Source organism: Myotis myotis, unplaced genomic scaffold, assembly GCF_014108235.1.
Source record: "Myotis myotis isolate mMyoMyo1 unplaced genomic scaffold, mMyoMyo1.p scaffold_m19_p_17, whole genome shotgun sequence".
NCBI lineage: Eukaryota > Metazoa > Chordata > Mammalia > Chiroptera > Vespertilionidae > Myotis > Myotis myotis.
The window spans coordinates 40,157,257-40,179,281 of record NW_023416321.1 but is presented as its reverse complement, the minus strand read 5'-3'; the positions used below and the strand labels follow the sequence as shown (position 1 = coordinate 40,179,281).

Sequence of the window (22,025 nt, the reverse complement as noted above, 5' to 3'; positions counted from 1 at the left end):
GCAGCAGTGTTAACATGGCAACGTCGGGAAACACGGCCGCAGCTCCTCCTTCTGAGTCCAGTTTAAGAAGCCATTGTGGCCCTCGAGTCAAAAAGTTTGCCCACCCCTGCTCTAGTATATTATAATCATGAAAATAGGTTAAAAAGCCATTATGTTCAATATTGCTTTAATGTGGGACAAGTGCTGTATCTGTTTGATGACAGATCCAGAACACTGCCTGGCACATAGTAGGTATTTGTTCAACAGGTGAAATGTACCACCTGCTCTCATGTTCCTGCCTCCCCACCGACCCTACCCCCCCATTAACAGGAAGCACCTGAAACACTAAATGGCATAGCAGCCCAGGCAGGAAGCAGGAGCCTGGGTATGCCTGCCTAGCAATAAGCACTCGATATACACGCTTTTGGTCAAAATTAGTAAACTTTATTTAAATTTCAAAAAATAATACACAGAAAGGCAGCTTTAGCTTTGTTCTTGAGGATCAGATGTAACGACCCAGAGCAGGCACTACCCCTAAGAAGTCAAAATACCCTTTACCCCCAATCAAGCCACAGGCAAGGAGGGAGGGATCCTCGATTTAGGGACAGACTTGGGTGGGTGGGGTAGGAAGAACACCAGTCAGGCGAGTGGGTTCGGAGACAGCACAAGTGGAGAACAAGACCAAAGCCCCACTGGAAACAGGACCAAAACTTCAATGGGGAACACAAGGAGCTATGTACAAAGGAGCCAGGCTGGCGGCTTGCACCCCACGAGGGAGGTGAGAGGACGCCCTTCGCCCTAGCCAGCTGCTGCGCCCTGCTCAGCCTCAGTTCTCCTCATCGCTGTCATCTGGGCTGATGGCTGGGCTGGTGAGACTATAGGTGGGGCTGGTGGGCGAGTAGCCAGGGGAAGTGGGCGAGTAGGTAGAGCCTTTGGGGGAGGTGGGCGAATAGGTGGGGCTGGTAGGCGAGTACTTGGGGGAGGTGGGGGAGTAGGTGGGGCTAGTAGGTGAGTACTTGGGGGAGGTTGGGGTGTAGACTGGAGAGGTCGGTGAGTAAGTAGGAGACGTTGGTGAGTATTTCGGGGTGGTGGGCGAATAGGTGGGGCTGGTAGGAGAATACTTGGGAGAGGTGGGCGAATACTTCGGGCTGGTAGGTGAGTACTTGGGAGAGGTTGGGGTGTACTCTGGTGAGCTGGGACTGTAGGAAGGGCTGGTTGGGGTATACTTCGGTGAGGTAGGGCTGTAGCTGGGAGAACTGGGACTGTAGCTGGGCGAGCTTGGGGTATAGGTTGGAGACTGTGGTGTGTACCGTGGACTTGAAGGGGAGTAACTTGGTGAGGTCGGGGAGTAGCTGGGTGAAGTTGGAGAGTAGCTCGGAGAGGTTGGGCTGTAGTTAGGGCTTGTTGGTGTGTAGTTGGGACTAGTAGGTGAGTAGCTGGGTGATGTTGGGCTATAGCTGGGTGATGTCGGGGTATAATTGGGACTGGTTGGAGAATAGTTAGGGCTGGTGGGTGAATAACTTGGGGAAGTGGGTGAGTAACTTGGTGATGTTGGAGAATAACTCGGAGAAGTCGGCGAGTAGCTAGGAGAGGTGGGAGAATAGCTGGGTGATGTTGGCGAGTAACTGGGAGATGTCGGCGAGTAGCTGGGAGAGGTTGGCGAGTAGCTGGGAGAGGTTGGCGAGTAGCTAGGTGATGTGGGCGAGTAGCTTGGGGAAGTTGGAGAATAGCTGGGAGAGGTGGGAGAATAACTGGGAGAGGTCGGGGAGTAGCTGGGAGAAGTCGGGGAGTAGCTGGGAGAGGTCGGAGAGTAGCTGGGTGATGTGGGACTGTAGTTGGGACTGGTTGGAGAATAGGATGGAGAGGTAGGAGAGTAGGAGGGTGAAGTGGGAGAGTAAGAGGGACTCTGGGGTGTGTAGCCCCCAGGGGAGCGGGGCTCGTAGGCAGGCGATGTTGGTGAGTAGCTGGGAGACATGGCACCACCTGTAGGAAAGAAGCCGAGAGGAGGTAAGTGAGACTAGCTCCAGAGGAAAGATCAGGAAGAAATGAACTTGGCAGTGAGAGACAGACAGCTCACCTGGTGACGGGATGTACGGGCTTGAAGGGCCTGGGGAGCCTGGGGAGCCGGGGGTGGGAGACCAGGCAGGGGAGTAACCCGGGCTGAAGCCACTGGCATCTGAAGCAGCGCTGGGAGAGAAGCCGGCTGCCCCTGGAGTCATTCCACTCCCTGCGAGAAAAGTTACGTTAAAACCAGAGCGGGAGCCTGTGCGCAGTCGGCTCTCCATCTCAGGGCAAGTGGGAGAGCCGTCTGGGAGGCGTGAGGCAAGGGAAGTAAATCTGTCCAATTCAGGAGGAACGTCATACACCCACATGGCCTCAATCCCAAGTCATATTTTCTGGCTTTACAGTAATGAAGTTAACATATTAAACTTCAAAAAAAACCAAAACCCCAAAACAGAGCTGGAGTCCAACACCCTCCCCAGAGCTCCATGGCCTCGTGTTCCAACCTGGTGACCCTTTGCGAGCCCTCGATCCACCCAAAGAGCTCTCTCCCGGGCGGGGACACTCACCAACACTGGGGGACCAGGCGCCGTAGGCTGGGGTTGCACCCTGGTTCCAGGGCGTCATGGCTGGAGAAATGCCTCCCATGGGACTGGGTGCTGAGCCGAAGAACATGCCGGTGGCTGCAGAAGGAGCACAGTGACTCTGAGTAACAGCCACCCTCCCGTCCGGGGCCTGCCTCCCCGTCAAAGGCCCAGCCAGGTTCTGGGCAGCTGAGACCCTCATACTCACGTCCGGCAGCCCCCAAGCCGGGGATGTTGGTGGGGATCTCCATGCCGTACTTGCACTTCTCTGCATCGAGGAGGAGGTCGAAACAGCCAGTGCCGGCGGGAGCCAGCTGGCCCAGCATGATGTTCTCAGACACCCCCTTCATGGGGTCGCTCTCTCCGTGCGCAGCTGCTTCCATCAGCACATCCACCTGAGCAGCCAGAAGAGGGCCAGGCCCCATCAGACCCTCCACGCAGTCCCAGGGCCGCTCACCACCGCACGGCGCACCCCCCCCCCCCCGCACCCCCGCCAGGGAGGACAGCACCAGTGCCACAGCACTCCCCCCTCCCACCCCACCCAGCACTTCTGCCATTACCGTTTCCTCGAAGGAGCATTTCATGAGAGGGCCAGTATCTTGGCGGTTGACTCCGTGTCGCGTGATGGCCATCAAGTGGCCACGACAGGTCATGGTATCACACAAGAGAGCCAAGTGCCGGTAATTAACGTAGGAGCCATCAAAGGAGATAACATGGTACAGCTCCCGCTCCAGGGCCTTCCGCACGGCTTCAATACCCAGCACCTGGAGTGGGGGTTGGGGGGAAGGTCAGGGCGGAGTAGCTCTGCTCGCAGCTCCTACCATCACACAGATCCAGAGGGGCAGCCAGTGAAGCCCAGAGTCAAAAGGAGGTGCAGGCTAAAGACACTGACCACGGACACCCCAGAGTGGAAAACACAGAATGTGTCTGTTGCCAAGAGCCCCAGGGACGGGGCCTTGAGCCGGAGACACAGGACAGATTGCGGGCACGGGGCCGCAGGCTCACCGTGAAGATCTCCACGATGTCATTGGACGTGGTGCGCACGGGGTCCACGTCCTTCTCACTCAGCACCCGCATCAGGCTCACACCGTCCGTCTCCAGGATCCACTCCTGCAGGGCCTTGAACTCCCCGTCCTCGGTGATAATGATCTTCTTCTTATTGTCTGTCTGTGGCAGGTGCATGTACACCTGGAGGGGCACAGAGTGGGTTCAGGTGGGTGGGGCCGGGGGTGGGAGGGAGAGGGGTAGGAGGTGGAAGGCTGCTGGGGAGGGAATGGCAGACCTTGCTGATCTGCTCGATACCCTGCAGGGTCATATCTGTCAGCATGTTGGACTCAATGCAGCGCAGAAAAACATCGTCATCCATCTTGTCCACCACCTCTTCCTCCTGCAACGAGAGTGAGGTGAGCTCCTGGAATCCGGTCTCTTCCCAGGCTCCCCACAAATTCTAGCCTCCTCAGGGACCTAACCGTCAAGTCAGGCCCAGACTCTCCCCCTTCAGTTGCAGTGAGGTTATCTGTTCTCCAACAGTTCCACAGTAGGTTCTGATTTTTCATTATTAAAGCACCAGGCAGGCACCCACACCTGCCGAACAAGGAGCTACGCCCAAGAGTGAAGCCGTTAGTCAAACACTTTCTTGGGTCTTGTTGCACCTGCTCTCACACCACTCTTCCTAGGGCACAGCAACTCCTACTGTCCAACCTGCCCCCAACTCTACCCCCTGCCCGCATGCCGGAGCTTCAGGGAGGAGAGCGCCAATGACAGGGCTACCCCACTCCAACGCTACCTGCTCTAGCTATATGACTACTACAGATTTCAAAGACTTTTGATGCTAGAAGTTTTGAAAATCATTGCTAACCACAATTACCCATTCCTACGTTAGGGGGTGTGACTGGCACCTCCATGCTGCTGTAACTTCTTGGTCATGAACAAGATCTAATGGCTTCTTAGATCTGACATAACAAGTTCCTCCTGGCTCCCACTGACCTCCTGCATCTTGTTTTCATCACTGTTCATGATGCGGATACGGAGGACCAGCTTCTCCGCGTTATCGTCGTTAAAGATGCAATTCAAGTCATCGCCAAAACCTGGGGGGAGGAGTCACGAGAGATCACACCTATTGGACTTGCTTCGGTCACTGTCCACCTGCAGCTCTCTCCTTACAGGGCGCTCTTTTGGCTCCCCACCCCCACCCCCACCCCCTTATAGAGCCCTTTGGGAAGAGGGGAAACACTGAGAAGGAAAAGGGGATGGCGAGGGGCCTGGAGGAGAGAGGCCCTGGAGACTAGGGTGCAGTGACACGACAGAAAGGGACCCCAGGCTCAACTGAGCTGGGCTGGCCCTCCCAGCCTTACCAGCATTGATCTTTTCAGCAATCTGCTCCATGGTCAGCTTCCGGTCAGTCATGTGCTTCCGGTCCAGCTCCACCCGCAGAAGCCAGGGGGAGATTCGGGCCACATCAAAGTCAGGCATCTCATAGTAGACATTCACCCATTCCTGATCCTCTGCCACCACCGTGCTCTGAGGATTGGGGTCATAGTAGATGGCTGTGTTGGCAGTCACCTTCCTCAAGGTCGTATGTTCCAGGCGGCACAGAATGTCCTGGGAAGGAGGAAGGATCCATGACACAGTGTTTGGGTAGCTCCAAAGGCCTCTTCAAACCCTCCCGTAGAGAGATCCCAAACTTTCTATTCCAGAGAAAGAGTTCCCCTCCCTTTCCCCGGCCAGGAAGCCCATCCCCTCAAGTCCTACCTTGGCTCTCTCAGCATCTCGCGCAGACTGGCCCAGCAGGAAGACCGTGAGTGAGGGGGTCTTTGGCTTCTTGGAAATGTTGATGAGCTCCTTAAGTCGGGGCACACCCAGTGTCACATTCTTGGCTGACACACCAGCGTAGTGAAAGGTGTTCAAGGTCATCTGGGTTGCAGGTTCTCCAAGGGACTGTGCAGCCAGAGCTCCCACCATCTCCCCAGGATGGGCCTGGAGTAAGCAGAGCGAGATCAGAAAAGCCCTCCCTTTTGGGGAATGAAAGCGAGGTGCAGTCAGGGCTGAAACTATCTTCTCTTCTTAAAGGACATGGGACAGAGGCATTTGGAAAAGGCAGAGATTTGAAAAGGTGCCATACCATCTAAATCCCAAATCTCTAAAGTATGCTAAACTTACAGGGTAAATGTTCATTTGGCAACAGTCTTCTAAATAAGGTGCTCCCCAATGTATTATTTTAATTGAGATATAATCACATTTGATAAAATATAACCTTTCAATTGCAGTCATACAGTAGACAGTCTTTTTAGATGGGGTTCTTTCACTTAGTTGTTATGGATTTAAGGGTCATTACTGCCCTTTATGGCTTGATAGCCTATCACTTTTTATCATGAATAATATTCCCTTGCATGGCCGTACCAATTTGTTTTATCCATTCATTAATGGAAGAACATTTAAATAAGTCGTCTTTAATTTCTTTCAGCCATGTTTTGTAGTATTTCCTAGTGAATTTTAATTATTTAGTTTATAAAACTAGATTTAGATCAAATGAATTCTAAGGCATGCCTATAATCATAATGCTTCTCTCCTTCAATTAACCTGTAAAGTCCTTAAAGAGAGTGATGGTATATTCCAGTACCTATCAATCTCTTTTCCGCTTACTGCAATTCCCTACCTCCATCTAACTTAGAATTCTGCACTCTGGAAACATTTTAATAGATAACAATAGTACCATTTCATATCCCAGCCATGCCACTTATTTCCTGTATGACCATCGTATAAATCCAGTCACACACTCTCCAAGGCTGTTTTTATCTCTGCAACATGGGACTACCGGCCCCCTCCGACTAGGGCCGTCCTAGGACCCTCAGGAATAAAGGTAGAAAGCCTCAAACACAGGACTTGGCGCACAGCAGACTCACAATGAGTGAGTTATTGTTAGGTGTCTGTGGGCAGAAGTGGGCTGTTCTCCAAAGCCCAGAGAGGTCAAAGGAGAAAAACAAGGCTGAGGTGAGATAATACTCACAATGGCTTGGTTGAACTTGGACTCAATCTCTCCAAGCAGCCAGTCGAAGGCCTCTCCGCTGAGCCGAAACTCCTCAGCCATGCGGCGGGAGCACAGTGTGGACCGCAGGTGAATGTTGAAGAGCAGTGTGGCGTTCTCCTGGGCCTGCCGGCTCAGTGGGTCATCCCCATTCACAATCACCAGCTTCTTGCTCAAGTCTTTGACTCCTGGGACCAAATGAGAGATGAAGAGCTTGCAGACCATGGCCCAGCAAACTCTTGACGGCTATTCCTGCCTGGAGGCCTCAGAGCAGGTACTCACCCTCTACCACCTTGATGGGGTGCAGGTCCGAGGGAAGGCGAGGGTTGATATGGAAGATTTTCTGAGCGTTCCAGATCATGCGCAGCAGGTTACAGGGGAGGACAACCTGGGGCAGGGGCGAAGGGAGGAGGGATCACAGGTTGGGGACAGCCACACAGGGGACCCTTGTCCAGCCCAGCCCTGCCTGTCCACACGCACCTTGCTGTCCCCAGTTGGGAAGATGACCCTGAGCACCTCCCGATCCTCGCGCATCCTTTCAAATTCTCGCTCCAGCTCGTTCTGAATGTGCGCGTTGCTCAGCACGTCCTTCACCAGATCCTCCTGCAGAGTTCGCCGCAGGGCCCTCTCATTGGTGTAATCGAAGCGGAACCTGCAGGACACGGGGCGTGGTGTCTAGGACCAGGCGGGCTCTGGGGCCTGATCTCTGCAAAGGAGCCTGTGAGGCTCCCCAAGGTGCGCGTGCTTCAGGAACAGAGCTTTGGGACAAGAGTCCTGGGCAGGGAAACGTAAGATCTAGGCCCAAGGACTGCCAACGGGCCCTGAGCCTGCGCCATGCCCTCTAAGCTTGCTTTGTGCCGTCACCAGGAACAAAGCAGTGACGGGTCTCAGCTCCGCCCTCCACCCTCCCTCCGCCATCGCACAGCTGCTGTCAGAGGGCGGTGAGGTCCACAGCAGGACGCCTCCCAGTGATCTGGGTGGGAAGGGGAATCCCACAGCTCTGGCCTGCGCTGCTGGAGGGAGAACCACCCGCCTGCCACTCCTCACTTCTTCTCAAAAGCCTTGTTGGACGGCTTAAGGGTAGCCAGGTTCTGGAACTCCACGCTCTCGCCCGCCAGGCCGTCCTCGCCGTAGCGCAGCTGCACCACCTGGTTGATGGAGTTGCGCACAGTGGCGTCATACTTCACCATCACCGACTCCATGGACTTGATCAGCCGCCGCTGGATGTATCCTGGAGGGAGGTAATCAACCATGAGACCCAAGGCAAGAAGAGGCTGACAAAGCCATAAGAGTCCTCCCTATCTCAGGATGAGCCTTGCTGGTTATTCTGAAGCCTTAACCGACCTGAAGAGCCGGCTAGTAGCCCATCATCCCTGAGATCTCGTACTAAAAGCTCAGTCCGCTACCAAATGGAACCAGGGCCCAGCAGAGTCCCCGAGGAACCAGCCCCCATGCGACAGGTCAGTAGCAGGGAGCCCCGAGGCCCCACCCCTCATCCTGAAATGCTATAGAGCAATCAATGAGGCCATCTGCCAAGCTCTTGAGCTGTAATCTCTATTTTTTCCACAAAGGCCAAATTCCATCTCTGGGAATAGACGACTTTAGCCCAAGAACCCCGCTCCCCACCCCAGGCACTTTTCTGCCTGTGGTGCACCCTGGGACCAGCCACGGGAAACCCTGGCTCTGAAGGCCTCACCAGTCTCAGCAGTCTTGACCGCTGTGTCGATGAGCCCTTCACGCCCGCCCATGGCATGGAAGAAGAACTCGGTGGGCGTGAGGCCGGCCAGGTAGGAGTTCTCCACGAAGCCGCGGCTCTCGGGCCCGTAGTCATCCTTGATGAAGTGGGGCAGAGTCCGGTGCTTGAATCCAAACGGGATCCGCTTGCCCTCCACATTCTGCTGCCCGACGACAGCAATGACCTGGGAAACACAAGGTGGGGTGCGTCTGACTCCCTTTGCCTTGAGAGTGAGTTCCCCGTTTTTCCCCAACTGCTCCCCCAGCAACACATACTTTCCTCCCCTCTCAACCCTCAGTGTTGGCCCCAATCTGAAAAGACAAGGCTCCCACCTGGGAGATGTTGATCTTGGAACCTTTAGCTCCAGACACAACCATAGACTTAAAGTTGTTGTATTCAGACAGGGACTTCTGGGCAGAGGAGCCAGTCTTGTCTCGGGCGTCGTTGAGAATGCGGTTCACCTGGTTCTCAAAGGTCTGCCGCAGGGTGTTCCCTGGGGTGGGCTCCAGCTCGTTGTTATGCGCCTTCTCGATGACCTGGGTGCGAAGATGGAGGCAGAGTTCTCAGTGAAACACCAATCCCTGTCTTACTCGCCTTCTCTCTAATCCGCACACCCTCTTTGTTAATTAAGTTCAAAATCCATGAAAGGTTCTTGTTCAGTCTTTGCCCAGCCTTCACTCTCACCTCTATGACATCCTGCTTGGCCTTCTTGATCGTGTTCTGAATGTCCTGGTAAGTCTTGGAATCAGCAATAGAGTCCCCAATGCCAATGGTATGACCTAGAGATAAGGAGAAGCATCAGCAACACCTTCTTTGGTCTCCCAAGAACCATGGGACAGAATCACAGCCGAGAGAGGAGGAGGAGGGACACCCAATCTAAGGACTGAGAGAGGGAGGGCAGAGAACAGCCAACAGCGGCAGAGGATTCACAGAGGGCTTAGAGCCCTGTACTTACCCTCAATGAGGAGCCAGTTGTTAATGACAGTCTGAATGTTGGAATAGAAGAGGCGAGTGATGTCATGGCCCATCTCGAGGTAAGAGATGTGGACCAGGGAGCCAGCTGATGTGCCCAGAGACTTCTTACACAGGATGCCCATGATCAGCTCCCCATTCTCCACCACCACCTGCAGACAGAGCACCCACTCAAGGACCCTGCTGGGGTTCCCATGTCCAGGTCCTGTCCCCACACCCCCAGAAGCCAGGCCCTACCTTAGTGTCCCCGGGAGAGATGTGCTTGTAAGGGCCGCTGTCCTCGTCGTCGGGGTGGGTGCTGTGGGTGCGGATACAGTTGATGTGGCCGGGTATGATGAGGGAGAAGATCTGCTTGCCTGTCCACAGGGGCCGGGGCTTCAGGATGGCCGGCTGTGGGACCTTCCCGTCCCACGTGGACAGGAACATTAGGAGGTTCATCACTTCACCCTGTGAGATACAGAACAAGGACGATGGGAACTGAGAACTGCAGGCCTCAACCCCTGGAAATGCCCGGGGAGGCTACCCTGCCCCAGGAGGAAAGCCAGATTTTGGAGGCAAATAGATAAAAAAAAAAAATGTTTTCCAAAATTTTAATGTAAAAATTTGTCATAATGAGACTTAAAAAAACCCCACCAGTAAGTATAAATTACTTGTAATAATTAGGAAATAAGTGAAAGTAAAAAAAAAGCAGATAAACAGAATTTTAACAAGATCACTGATTTTCCCCTTCACCTTTACTTCCCAGACAATACCTGAAATTACATGACATTTTATGGAATTAAATGGGGAGCTCAAGTCGTACACCCTTTTGGCCTCTGATCTTTCTTAACTTACACTCCTTCCACCTCACAAGCAAGTTAATCTCACAGGACAGGACAGAGCAAGTCGGGGCAAAGGTCACAGCTCTTCCTCCCCAACCCCAGCCGCACAGCCCGGACCTGCGCCTGCCCAAGCCAGGCCCCCTCTCCAGGACACACACCCGCTCCAGGAAGACGTCTCTCTTCGTGAACTTGCGCACGGCCGTGAGTGTGTCCTGCACGATGCCCATGACCGGGCGGTTGCTCTGGGGCGTGACGATCATGCGTGGCACCATGGCCAGCTCCTGGATCTCGGCCCGAGTCTCGAGAGACTGTGGAAGGTGCAAGTTCATCTCATCGCCATCGAAGTCAGCATTGTACGGGGTTGTCACACTGCAGTGAGAGAGAGGAGTCCGAGTTGGGAGGATGCCTGACGCCGGCAGGCAAAGCACAGGGAGCAGCCCAGCCCCAGTCCGACGCCCTCGGCCAGCGGACTGACCTAAGGTTCAAGCGAAACGTCGACCAGGGGAGGATGCGGACCCGATGTCCCATCATGGACATTTTATGCAGAGTTGGCTGCCGGTTGAAGATAACAATGTCCCCATCGCACATGTGCCGTTCCACCTGGGGAGGGGAAGTGTGGAAAGTCTCGGTGAAGGGGGGATGCTAGGGATGAATGACGGGGGACCTAACATGCTTTGTAGACGGAAAGGGATGGTACTTTGGTATTATTTCACTTGAAACACTTGTCAACCACCCTCTTTGGGCCGGGCCCTGGGTTAGATACCAGGTTATCAGAGATGACCGAGAATAGTGCCCACCAACCCCAGGGAACTCAGTGTGCGGAGAAAACTAAGAGATTCTAAACAAGAAGCCTCTGTCTGTTCCTCCCTCTTCCCTGCCGTGTGTGCCCCGCATGCTGCCCTTGGGATTATGTGACTCCCCCCTAGACTGTCAGAGGCTAACAACCACAATCTAGCCTAAGCAGCAGTGTTTTGAAAAGAGAGTCAATATGAGTCTGGATCCTAAGGAACAGGACAGCCACAGCCAGCCCCCATTCTACACAGCTCCCTGCTCAGGTGAGTGGAGGCCTGGCCTGTTCCGTACCTTGTAGCCAGTCTGTAGGTGGAGGTCACTGGGCTTGGGGTGGAAACGCAGGTCAATGCGATCCCCGTTGTCTCGGATGATGTACTTGGCCCCTGGGTACTGGCTGTTCCCCCTGCGCACTAGTTCCTGAAGTCTAGGAAGGAAACACATGAAATAAAAAACTTCCCCTAAAGCTCTCATTGGCGTTCCTCAAAGCCAAGCCCAACGGAAGCCCAGCTGTGAATGTCAATGCTCCCTTCGGTTCACTCCGAGCCCATCACCCTCAGGTCTCCCCTGCAACGCCAGGCAGGACTTCTGAACTGCGCACACCTGTCAATGTTGAAGGGGGTGACAATCTCTGCAAAGGTCATGTTGGCGGCAATGGAGCGAGGCACGCCAACCTGGTCAATGGAGAGGTTGGGGTCGGGGGTGATGACCGTGCGGGCTGAGAAGTCCACTCGCTTGCCCATCAGGTTCCCTCGCACCCGGCCTTCCTTGCCCTTTAACCGCTGCTTCAAGGACTTGAGGGGACGCCCAGACTTTTGCATGGCCTGTGAGCAAACACAGGGTGAGGGGCACCCCAGCAGTCAGCACTGGCCTCTCCTCCAGAGCTCGGAGGCCTCGTGCTGGCCCCCTACCCGTTCCTCTCGTGCCCCGAGTAGGGAGTGTGCTGACTCACACGAGGCAAGCCAGGCAGCTCATTGTCCACCATGGTGGCCACATGGAACTGGAGGAGCTTCACGTCCTCTGCAATGACGTGGGCCGCCGCGCCGTTCTGCTCATTGCGCCGAAGCTGGTTGTTGATCTTCACGATGTCGGCCAGTTTGTGAGTCAGGTCATCCTGAAGTAGGAATCAGCACAGTCACAACCCAGCTCCCACTGAGCACTCAGCACGGGTGTGTGCACACAGCGCCTCTGGCGTCCTCACCCCACCCTGAGGCAGGTCTGCTCTCTCCTTTCAGTCAGAGAAGCACCTCCATGAACTTTAACCACCTTAGGGGCCTTGTTCAAGGTCATACAGCTAGCAAGGGGCAGGTATTTTCAGACTCAGGTGATCTGTCCGTCATCCATGCACACTGTACTCTCCCAGTGGCTCCTGTACGTACACCCCCCCCCCCCCCGCCCCCCGACACCTGCCAGTCAGCTGAGAGGAAGAGTCCAGAAGCCACTGACCTGGTTGCGGGCAGAACCCTGCATCACGACAGCAGGCCGCACAGAGAGCGGAGGCACCGGCAGCACGGTGACAATCATCCACTCGGGCCGGGCGTAGCGCGGCTCCATGCCCAGCACGAAGCACTCCTCGTCGGAGATGCGTTTGAAGATCTCATGCACGCGCTCGGGACTCAGCAGGATCTTCTTCTCCTGCGAGTCCTCGTTGACGTGCTTCCACTCCGCATACAGCTCCAGGCCTGAGCGCCGGATCCTGGGCTGGTACCGCCCACAGCCACCATGGCCCTTCCCAGGGAAACGAGGGGCCTTTAGAACCCAGGGATCGGGCCTCTGGGACCCCCCCGCCCCCACAGTGCCTCCCTGCCCCAGCTACCTTTTCTTTGGTCAAATCCTCATCACCTTCAGGTTGCTCCACACCAAACTTGTTGTCCATCTCCTCCCCACCCTCGCAGATGTTTTTGCCCTTGCAGAGGTCATAGACGTGTGTGAGCCGCTTCTTGGGCTGCCCCTTAGACTTAGCCAGAATGTCCTTGATCTTGGGGTTGTTCTGGGGACAGAGCAGAGCAGCGTCAGGCGGGCCTGCCCCTCTGCCCCCGCATCATGTAACCCCTCCCCTGGGCCGGGCCCACCCCCACTCACAGAGTCCACCAGCAGCTTGGAGCAGAAGAAGCAGACACAGCGCAAAACTTTCATTGTCTTCACCAGGAAGCCCACATGAAACACAGGCTTGGCCAGCTCGATGTGGCCGAAGTGGCCAGGGCACTCTGTCATGTTTCCTGTGGGAACACACACCTGACGTTTTCCTCCCAGCTCTCGCCTCAGAGACGAGGTCTCCAGGGGTCCCCGCACAGGCCTGGGTTTCTTTAAGGACTTAAGCTCCCCCTTCCCTTCATGACTCCACACCAACCCCCCCAACACTCACCTGCACATGTTTGGCAGCGGCCAGTTCGCTCAATCACCCCTTGCCTCGGGTCCATAAGCCCCCCGAGCTTGGGGCGGCCTCCCTCAGTTGTCTCAGGGTACTTGATACCACCCTCTGTCACAGACATTCGCTTCTGAAGGAAGAAGAAGGCCAAGAACAACTAAATAGGATTCTTAGTTTCCAGACTTTACACACCTAAAGCCTCCAAGGCCCACAGCTATTGGCAGAAGACTAAGCAAGTTTACCCCGGAGTGAGGGGAAGGGGGGCAGTATGTGAACACCTCTGGGAGTAACCAAAACTGAGTATCACAAGTCATGACCCCGTCCGAGTCACTGTCTGAGTCAGGGAGAAGTAGTCAGACCAGCATTCAGTTCATCTCAAGCTCCATGCAAGCTGCGGCCTCTAGGACATGACCAGACATCCCTCCAGGTTGAATTCTAAGCCACTGACATATATAGGATTGGACAGCAAAAAAAAAAAAGTTGTTTTAAGAAAAAAAAACAAAAAACCCCACCAATGCCTGTTTCTTCCCCAAAGCTGAAATCAAGCCCAGAAACTGAGCCCCTGGCAGGAGCCTGTTCCCCTGGAATGGCTCAGGTGTCCCGCTTCAAGACATGCCTGACAGCTCTACGAAGTCAGGCAGCCCATCCTCATAACCTCCCCTTCTCAAGGGTCTGGCCAGCGTGAACCCTGCCATGTTCAGATAGAGATTTTATAATAAGGCAGGAGAGCCAGGAGCTAGAGTGAAAGGTTGGTGGAATTACTTGGAGCAGACGTAAACCCAGGCCCTCGCGAGATGGAGGCAGAGGCGAGGCCTAGAAGTCTGAGAAGGTGGGGCCAGGCACCACCGGCACCAATTCAGTGAAAGGAAGGTTGAGATGAAGAGCTCAGAAGTAGATACGCACTGAAGGAGAGATTTCTGCCCTGGGCTACAGGGCGGTTGAGGAAACCTTTAGTTTTCACACACCAACCACCGAAGACCTTTAAAGTAGGTAAGGTTTCTGGTCCACTAAGCTTCCAAAGGGAAGAACTCAGACACGAGAAACCAGAGGCTGAAGTGAGCTGCTTGAGGAGCCAGCTCAAGAAGTCACACCCAAACCTTTCTGCTCCCAAACATACGCTCACCCACCCTACCATGCTGCAGCGTAAGTGACGATTTAACCTCTAGGACCCATCTTGGTGCCAAGTGCAGTGCTAGCTGATTCATTCTTATTTTCATAATTTATAAAATAGGTGCCATTTAATTTTACAGATCACAAAACTGAGGCCCAAGGTCACGCAACTAGAAGGCATAAGAGCCAGAATTTGCCTGTGCATTCTTTCCACTGCATCATGCTGGGGGGAAAACGGGTGAATTCAAATCAGCAAAGGGCAAGATGATGATATATATGAGTGCTTATTATATAGCCATCGTCCTAAATATCCCCTCCTTCACTACCACCGCTCCCTTCTCTGTCTTGGCTCGTGGGACCACTCCTTGACCATCTCTCTCCCTACCTCTCTGGCTGCTGCTTCTTCGTCTCTCCCCAGGCTCCTCTGCCTTGGTCTGCTCCTTAAACACTGCTGCTCCCTGAGGTTTCGTTCGCCCCCACTCCTCACAGCACTCTAGGCTACCCCATGATTTTCACTATATACTGATGAGGCCCAAATTCCCTCCAGATCACCCTTCTTTTGGATTTTGGAGTTACATATGAAACTACGACTAAGCCCCCTGCAGATACCTACTGATAAATCAAATTCAACATGTCTAAAATCAAACGCCTTTTCCACAAAAATCTCTCCTTTTCCTTTAGTCCCCTCTAAGGTGGTAGCACTCAAGATCCAACCCAATACTTACCCGTTCTCACTGTCAGGTCTGATGGAATAATTGAATGGACACCCCTCCCCTGGGAAGTAACCTTTAGATCACTTCACAACAGACAGTCCCTTTCCCTTAGCATCTGAGAAGACCACATTCCACTTGCTCTTTTCTGTCAGGACCCGCTCAGAGAATTCCCCCGCCCAGAGAATTCCCCACCCAGAAAAAGCCCGCCCAGAGTCCTTTAAAAATCTCTGACTCCCTGTCCCTGGATGCTGGCACCATTTTGGGGCTCAGCCCATCTGGGTAGCCAGATTACCTAATAAATTCATCATTCTTTATCCCTTTGGCTTCGTGTGTTCCTCCTTTGGCGACCCTAACACTTACCCTCAGGCATAAAACAGTAGAAAGAGCATGAGTGGAGGCCAGAGAATCTTGGTTTAGAATTATGAACTGTGTAATCACAAGGACTTAATAAGCCCAGGATGTAATTACCCATTCATTCACCAAGTACGTGTGTATCTCGTCTGTAACTCCTAAATATTTCTTGAGTTTGCCCCCTCCTCCATCCCTTCCAGCACAGCCCCAGGTCAGGCCTTTCTTTGTGGTCCGCATCAGAGCATCCCATAGGCCATCAATCTATGTCTCTCCAATCCATACATGCCACAATGGGGGTGTTCCCTCTAGAATGGAAATCTAACCCTCATACCCTCTTATTCTCAGAATGATGTCCGAATTCAGCAAGACAGCTTACAAAAGGGTTTTATGATGTTCTCACCTTCCTTTCTTTTCCCACATCTGTAACAGACTTCCCTATCACCTGGCTGTGCCTGCACTCCTCTGGGTGTTTGTACATGCTATTATACATCCTTGAAATGTCCTTCCCCGAAAAACAAAATGCTATTTAAAGACTCAGCTCAGGCATTACTTCCCCTTCCCCCTTTTTTTCCTTTTGGTTAATCCTCACCTCGGGATATTTTTCCATCTTTTAGAGAGAATGGAAGGGAGAGAGAGACAGAGAGAAACATCAATGTGAGAGAAACACATTGATTGGTTGTCTCCTGCACTCGCCCTGACCAGGGGCCAGGGAGGAGCCTGCAACCAAGGTACATGCCCTTGACTGGAATCGAACCCAGGACCTTTGGGTCCGCAGGCCAACACTCTACCACTGAGCCAAACCGACTAGGGCAGGCATTAATTCTTCACAGCCTTTCCACAGCCTCCCAAGGCAGACTGGCACTCCTCTGTGCTTCTGCAACCCCTCTATATCCCTGTACATCTCATTCAATGAAATTATCTACTGGGGTCTGTCTTCCCCATAGATTTTAAGCATCTCTTGGGCAGGCAGCATTTCTCTACCATCCTGGATCCCATGGCTCCCAATAAAGGTTTGTTAAACTGAACTAAACTACTTAGGACCCTCAAAGACCTTGGAAAAGAGAGACTGTCCCCTCCAGTCAAACCAGCAATCCCCTCCTAATGGATCTGATTGGCCACTGCTGGGTAGGAACCAAAATGTTCTCCAGATGAAGGCTGAAGAGGTTCTGAGCACCCATGACACTCCTCAAGATGACCTGATGAAATCTCAGGGAGACAGGTCTGGAGGGTGACTGAATTCACAAAGTTGGAACCTCATCAGCTGCACTGAGAGAAACACAGGGAGGTTGCTCACCTTGAATGAAACACAAAAAAGCCGAAGCAGGTCTGAATCTGGCTGTGAAGAGAGTTGCTACAGAAGGCCTAAGGGAAATCGCACGTAAAACTTTTCACCTCCCTCTCCTCCAAGCTCATGCTGACCGAGCCAACCACCTTCTAAGGACTAATTCTGCTCCCAGGCATTGAGACTGGGCCAGCGGCTGTCCTGGACTGTCCCTCTACCATAAATTAACAAATTGTCATTCTGAATTATATACAATCTGTTTTAGCCCCCAACCCTTTACCCAAACACTAGGTCTCACTATCCACATGATGAAGGTTAGAATCCTGAGGAGTGGCCGGTCCCAGGTGCCCCTGAGGTCACAGAACAAGAGGCGTGCCCTAGATTGTCAGTAAAAACTCATTCTCTTTCCTCTGCCTTTAGCAAGTACACAAGGTCCTTACAACTTGGCTTCAATCCAGTCTTACAATAGATTTTAAAATATATATATATATATATATATATATATATATATATATTTATTTTTAATATATTTTTACTGATTTCAGAGAGGGAGGGAGAGGGTGAGAGATAGAAACATCAATGATGAGAGAGAATCATTGATCGGCTGCCTCCCGCATGCCCACCACTGGAGACAGCCCGTAACCGGCATGTGCCCTGACCAGGGATTGAATCCAACCTCTGGTTCATAGGTCAACGTGCAACCACCAAGCCACACTGGTGGGGCAACAGCTTTAAAACATTGTATGGGGGAAACGTGTTTACACGTTTTACGTATTTATACGTTCTACCAGTGTAGTAGAGTGCGGGACACGTATTAATACGTTTTTTATAGACTAGCGGTAGAGTGCGGGTAACGTATAAATACGTAAACTAAAGTTATCGTAATTTTACTGAACGTTGCCATTTGCGCAAAAAATTAGCAAAAATGGCCCGCGCCACCTGTTAGCGCGCGATAAAAACTACCCGCAAACAATGTGTTAATTGGTGTCTCTCCACCCCATTTATGCTCCAACTGCCAAAGAGTTCTCAAAATTCCCTGTCTTCACATGCCCCTCCTTTCCAGTAAACTTCTTTTCACTCTTTAAGACCCAATTCAGCCCTGGCCAGTTGGTTAGCGCATCATCCCGATATGCCATATTGTGGTTCGATCCCCAGTCAGGGCACATACAAGAACCAACCACTGAATGCATAAATAAGTGAAACAACAAATCGATGCTTCACTCTCTCCCCCTCCCTTCCTCTCACTCTAAAATCAATTTTAAAAAAAAAGACCCAATTCAAATGTCACCTCTCCAATTCTTCGAAGCCTTATCCACACCCTAGCAAGGTCCTCAGTCCAATTTTTAATTAGTTATTTACACATTTGTCTCTCCCATTGGACTGTAATCCTTGAAGGCAAGGATTATGTTTCATTTATCTTTTCTATCCTCAGCACCTAGCACAGTAACCAGCACATGGTAGAGGCTCAGTAAATATTTGTTGCACGTGTAGGAAATCCCTTATTAGATTGTAAGTAATTTGAAGACAAGGATAGCTTTACACTACCTAAAAGATAGTGTGGGCTATTACTGTCTTAAATCCTTCTTGGAATAAGTTGGGGTATAAATAAATTAGGATATGCTTTCCATGGAACAAAGTTGCTTTTAATGAATAGGAGTCAATGCCTTCAAATGTATTCAAGCACCCATTTCCCCTGACTTTGCGCAAGCTTTTCTTTTATTTTTTTTAAAATATATTTTATTGATTTTTCACAGAGGGGAAGAGAGAGGGATAGTTAGAAACATCGATGAGAGAGAAACATCGATCAGCTGCCTCTTGCACACCTCCTACTGGGGATGTGCCTGGAACCAAGGTACATGCCCTTAACCGGAATCGAACCTGGGACCCTTGAGTCCACAGGCCGACGCTCTATCCACTGAGCCAAACTGGTCAGGGCTGCCCAAGCTTTTCATAAACCCCAGCACCAAACCTCCCTGCTTCCTTCCCCTTACTCTGCAACATCAAAACACTTTTTTTCTTCTTTTTTGAGAGAGGAAAGGAGAGGGAGAGAAAAATATTGATGTGAGAGACACATCGATTGGTTGCCTCCAGCATGACCCCCAACCAAGAGCCCGAAACCTGGGCATGTACCTTGACCAGAAATCAAACCTGACTCTTCGTGCATGGGATGACATTCCAACCAACTGAGCCACACTGGCCAGGGCCAAACATCTTTTAACAGCAAAGACAATAGCTTTACCTTGCAGTCAATTCTCAGAGCCCTCAGTATCTCAATATACACCCCACCTCAAGACTTATGAGAAAATATTCTACCCTTAAATTTATCTGTTCCACGAGAGGATTCTTACCCATCCTCCTCCGACCCAAAGTGGAAATTTCATTCCCTCAAAACTGGCCAGTGTGACTTGGTTGGAGCGTCATCCCGTGCACCAAAAGGCCACAGGTTCCACTCCTGGTCAGGATACATACCAGGTTATGAGTTCAATCCCCCCCGCCCCCAGGCGGGGTGCATATGGGAGGCAACCGACTGATGCTTCTTTCTTTCTTTTTAATTTATTTTAGAGAGGGAGAGAGAGAGACATCAATGTCAGAAACATCTATCACTGACTTTCTCTTCTCTCTCCCTCCTTTCCTCTCCCCCCGCTTCCTCTCTTCCTCAAATCAATAAAAGCATATCCTCAGATGATTAGACAACAGGAGCACTATATAAACAGCAAGCAATGACCCCTGTAAGTTTTGTGAACAGCCTTTCATGCTTTTTAAAAAATGAAAATGTTCCGGTTTGTTTGTTTTTCCATAAATGGGGCCTTATTCTGCATATTGTTCAATAACGCTTTCATTTATCCAGATTCCTAAACTTATTGGTCCAATGCCTTAGTGTCTCAGTAATTTTCACAACACTCCCTAGACAAAAACAAACAAACAAAAAAACACACAAAAACACCACTTACTAATTACTTAGATCCAAACAGCTTAAGTATTTATGTCCTACCAACTTAACACCATTTGAAAAAATACACTGAATTTGAGAAAAACACTTTTAATATATTAAAGCATTCCCCCCCCCCCCAATAACCACAATTATTTACTTATGATACCTGCTGGGCACTGCTCAACTTCTCAAATCTTAGAATCAGATTGGACAGGACCACCCTATTTCTTGCTCTACAATGATCTTGCCCAGAATTTAGCAACTGCTAAAATCCAAGCTTCACAAAGACATGACGTCATCTGAAAGGGTTTGGTGCCACCTAATGTTGAAAAGGAACTACCTGGCATTAGTAGTTCCCAGGTGTGCTTGTGTTTCTAGAAAATTTAAAATCTCTCACGGGCACCTGTGAGTTTGCTGCAGAGCCTCACATTTAATTTATTGGGAAGGTCTTGTTCTATTGTAAAAACAGAACCTGAGTTATTCAACAGGATTCCTATTAGTAAATTAATACTTAGGAAATTTATAATTTCAAACAATGTTGCAATAAAATACTTCTACATGTATCTTTGTGTACTTGTTCAATTATTTCATTCACTCATTTGACAAACTTTTTATTTACATGCCTTATGTGCCAGGCACTATTTGAGATGCTGAAAGAAGAGAGTGAAAACAGTCTCTTATAAAATTTACATTCTATTGAGGGAGCAAAAAACCACACACAGAAAAACGAATCCTCTCAGGTAGTGACAGGTTATGAAGTAAAATAAATCAAGACTAGAGGTTATAGGGCCATGTGACTGGTTGAGCGTCAAACCCAGGAGGTCACGGTTTGATTCCTGATCAGGGCATGTGCCTGGGTTATGGGCTGGATCCCCAATAGGGTGTGCAGGAGGCAGCCGATCAATTATCCTCTCACATTGTTTCTATTTCTCCCACCCTCTCTGAAATCAGTAAAAGAATATATTTTTTTAAAAAGACTAAGGGTTGGTTATAGAATGCAGAAGGATGTCATTTAAATAGGGTGGTGAGGAAAGAGCTCCCTTGACATGACATCTGAGCAGAGAAACATCGATCAGCTGCCTCCTGCACACACCCCCACACCCCCACTGGGGGTGTGCCCACAACCAAGGTACATGCCCTTGACTGGAATCGAACCTGGGACCCTTCAGTCCGCAGGCCGATGGCTCTATCCACTAAACCAAACTAGTTAGGGCCAAACACTCAACCTTCGATGAAATATCTGGAATTGTGTTTGCTAACTGCCAATATTAGTTTCTTGGTGATGGAACTTGCAATGGGCCCCTAAAATTCGTCTGATTTCGTTTCATGTCGGGATCTATGCCGTGCGGTGCCAGTCACCCTTCTCACGCTCCAGCCTCAGCTGCGGCCAGGCTAACACCCTAACAAAACTGAACTCTGAGGAGCCTCTAGGCTGGACCCCACGTTGCCTAGGGCTCTGGGCGTTGCGAACCCATAGGCCTGTCGCCTAGGGCTGCGAGCAGCGCCACACCCCGCCCGCAGCGAGGAGGGAGGAAGAGTCGAGGGCAGATCCGCTTACCAGTTCATCCGGGCTGAGAACTCCGAACTGCACGCGCTTGATGGTGCGCAGCGGGCATGCGCTGTCCCCGGAGGGGGGGCCACCCCCGTGCATCGCGGAGGCAGGCGCGCTGCGCAGGCGCAAACCTCACTACAAAAAGCCTGCGCCGCCTCCGCCTAAGAGCTCAGACCCCGTCGGGGCGGCCGCCGGGAAGGATCTTCCCTAAGTAGGGAAGAAAAGGCCGGAGGAGGGAAAGGTAGGGGGAGGGAAGGAGGCGGGGAAATAAAAAGGAGCGAAAGGAGTTTTCCTCCCTGTTTCCGGAGGTTTTTCGTTTCTCAAAAAGGAAAAAAAAGGAGGAGGGGGAAGGAAGAGGGTTCAGAGGGGGGAGAAGAAAGAGGGTAACAAATAAATAGTTAACCGGGCTCCCGAACGGCAGAGGTTACGGCAGTTTGTCTCTCCCCCTTCCGGGAGCCGCCTTCTTCTCCAACCGTCCCGGCCGCGCTCTCGGCGCTTCTGAGAAGAGAACTGAGCGAATGACGCCTTTTATAGATCCGTCCCTGCATCCCCGCCCCTTCCTTTCCCGCCCTCCCTTGCGCTCTCCAGGGCGGTCTGCGCCGGCCCGCACGGGGGCGCGCGCTCCAGTCGTTGCTCCTCCCTTCCCGGCTCCGGGGTTGAGCGACCTTTGAAATGACGGGGGGAAGGGAAATTGAATCCCTCCACCTCCCTAAACTGCTCGCTCCCGCGCTGAGGTTTGAGGCTTGGAGGATCGAGGGTGAATATAGGCTGCTTGGAGTCTAGTTTGGAGTGTGTTTCGTCTTCAGCCCAAG

At 51.8% G+C, this 22,025-nt stretch overlaps 1 protein-coding gene across 1 annotated transcript; it reads right to left on the bottom strand.

The window, feature by feature from the left end:
* Positions 1-401: 401 nt before the first annotated feature.
* Positions 402-21,723, bottom strand: POLR2A (RNA polymerase II subunit A). Its single transcript, XM_036341424.1, has 29 exons — positions 21,220-21,723; positions 13,271-13,403; positions 12,988-13,124; positions 12,722-12,895; positions 12,352-12,633; positions 11,858-12,019; positions 11,509-11,729; positions 11,200-11,332; positions 10,592-10,716; positions 10,275-10,485; positions 9,533-9,742; positions 9,279-9,447; positions 9,008-9,102; positions 8,656-8,859; positions 8,285-8,507; positions 7,636-7,819; positions 7,069-7,240; positions 6,871-6,976; positions 6,571-6,776; positions 5,316-5,540; positions 4,919-5,165; positions 4,551-4,651; positions 3,847-3,951; positions 3,570-3,752; positions 3,125-3,328; positions 2,773-2,959; positions 2,550-2,663; positions 2,057-2,206; positions 402-1,962 (listed from the first exon to the last, which is right to left on the bottom strand). Exons 1-29 carry the CDS (start codon positions 21,310-21,312, stop codon positions 806-808), a joined length of 5,913 nt encoding a protein of 1,970 aa, XP_036197317.1. The 5' UTR covers positions 21,313-21,723; the 3' UTR covers positions 402-805.
* Between the last annotated feature and the right edge of the window lie 302 nt (positions 21,724-22,025).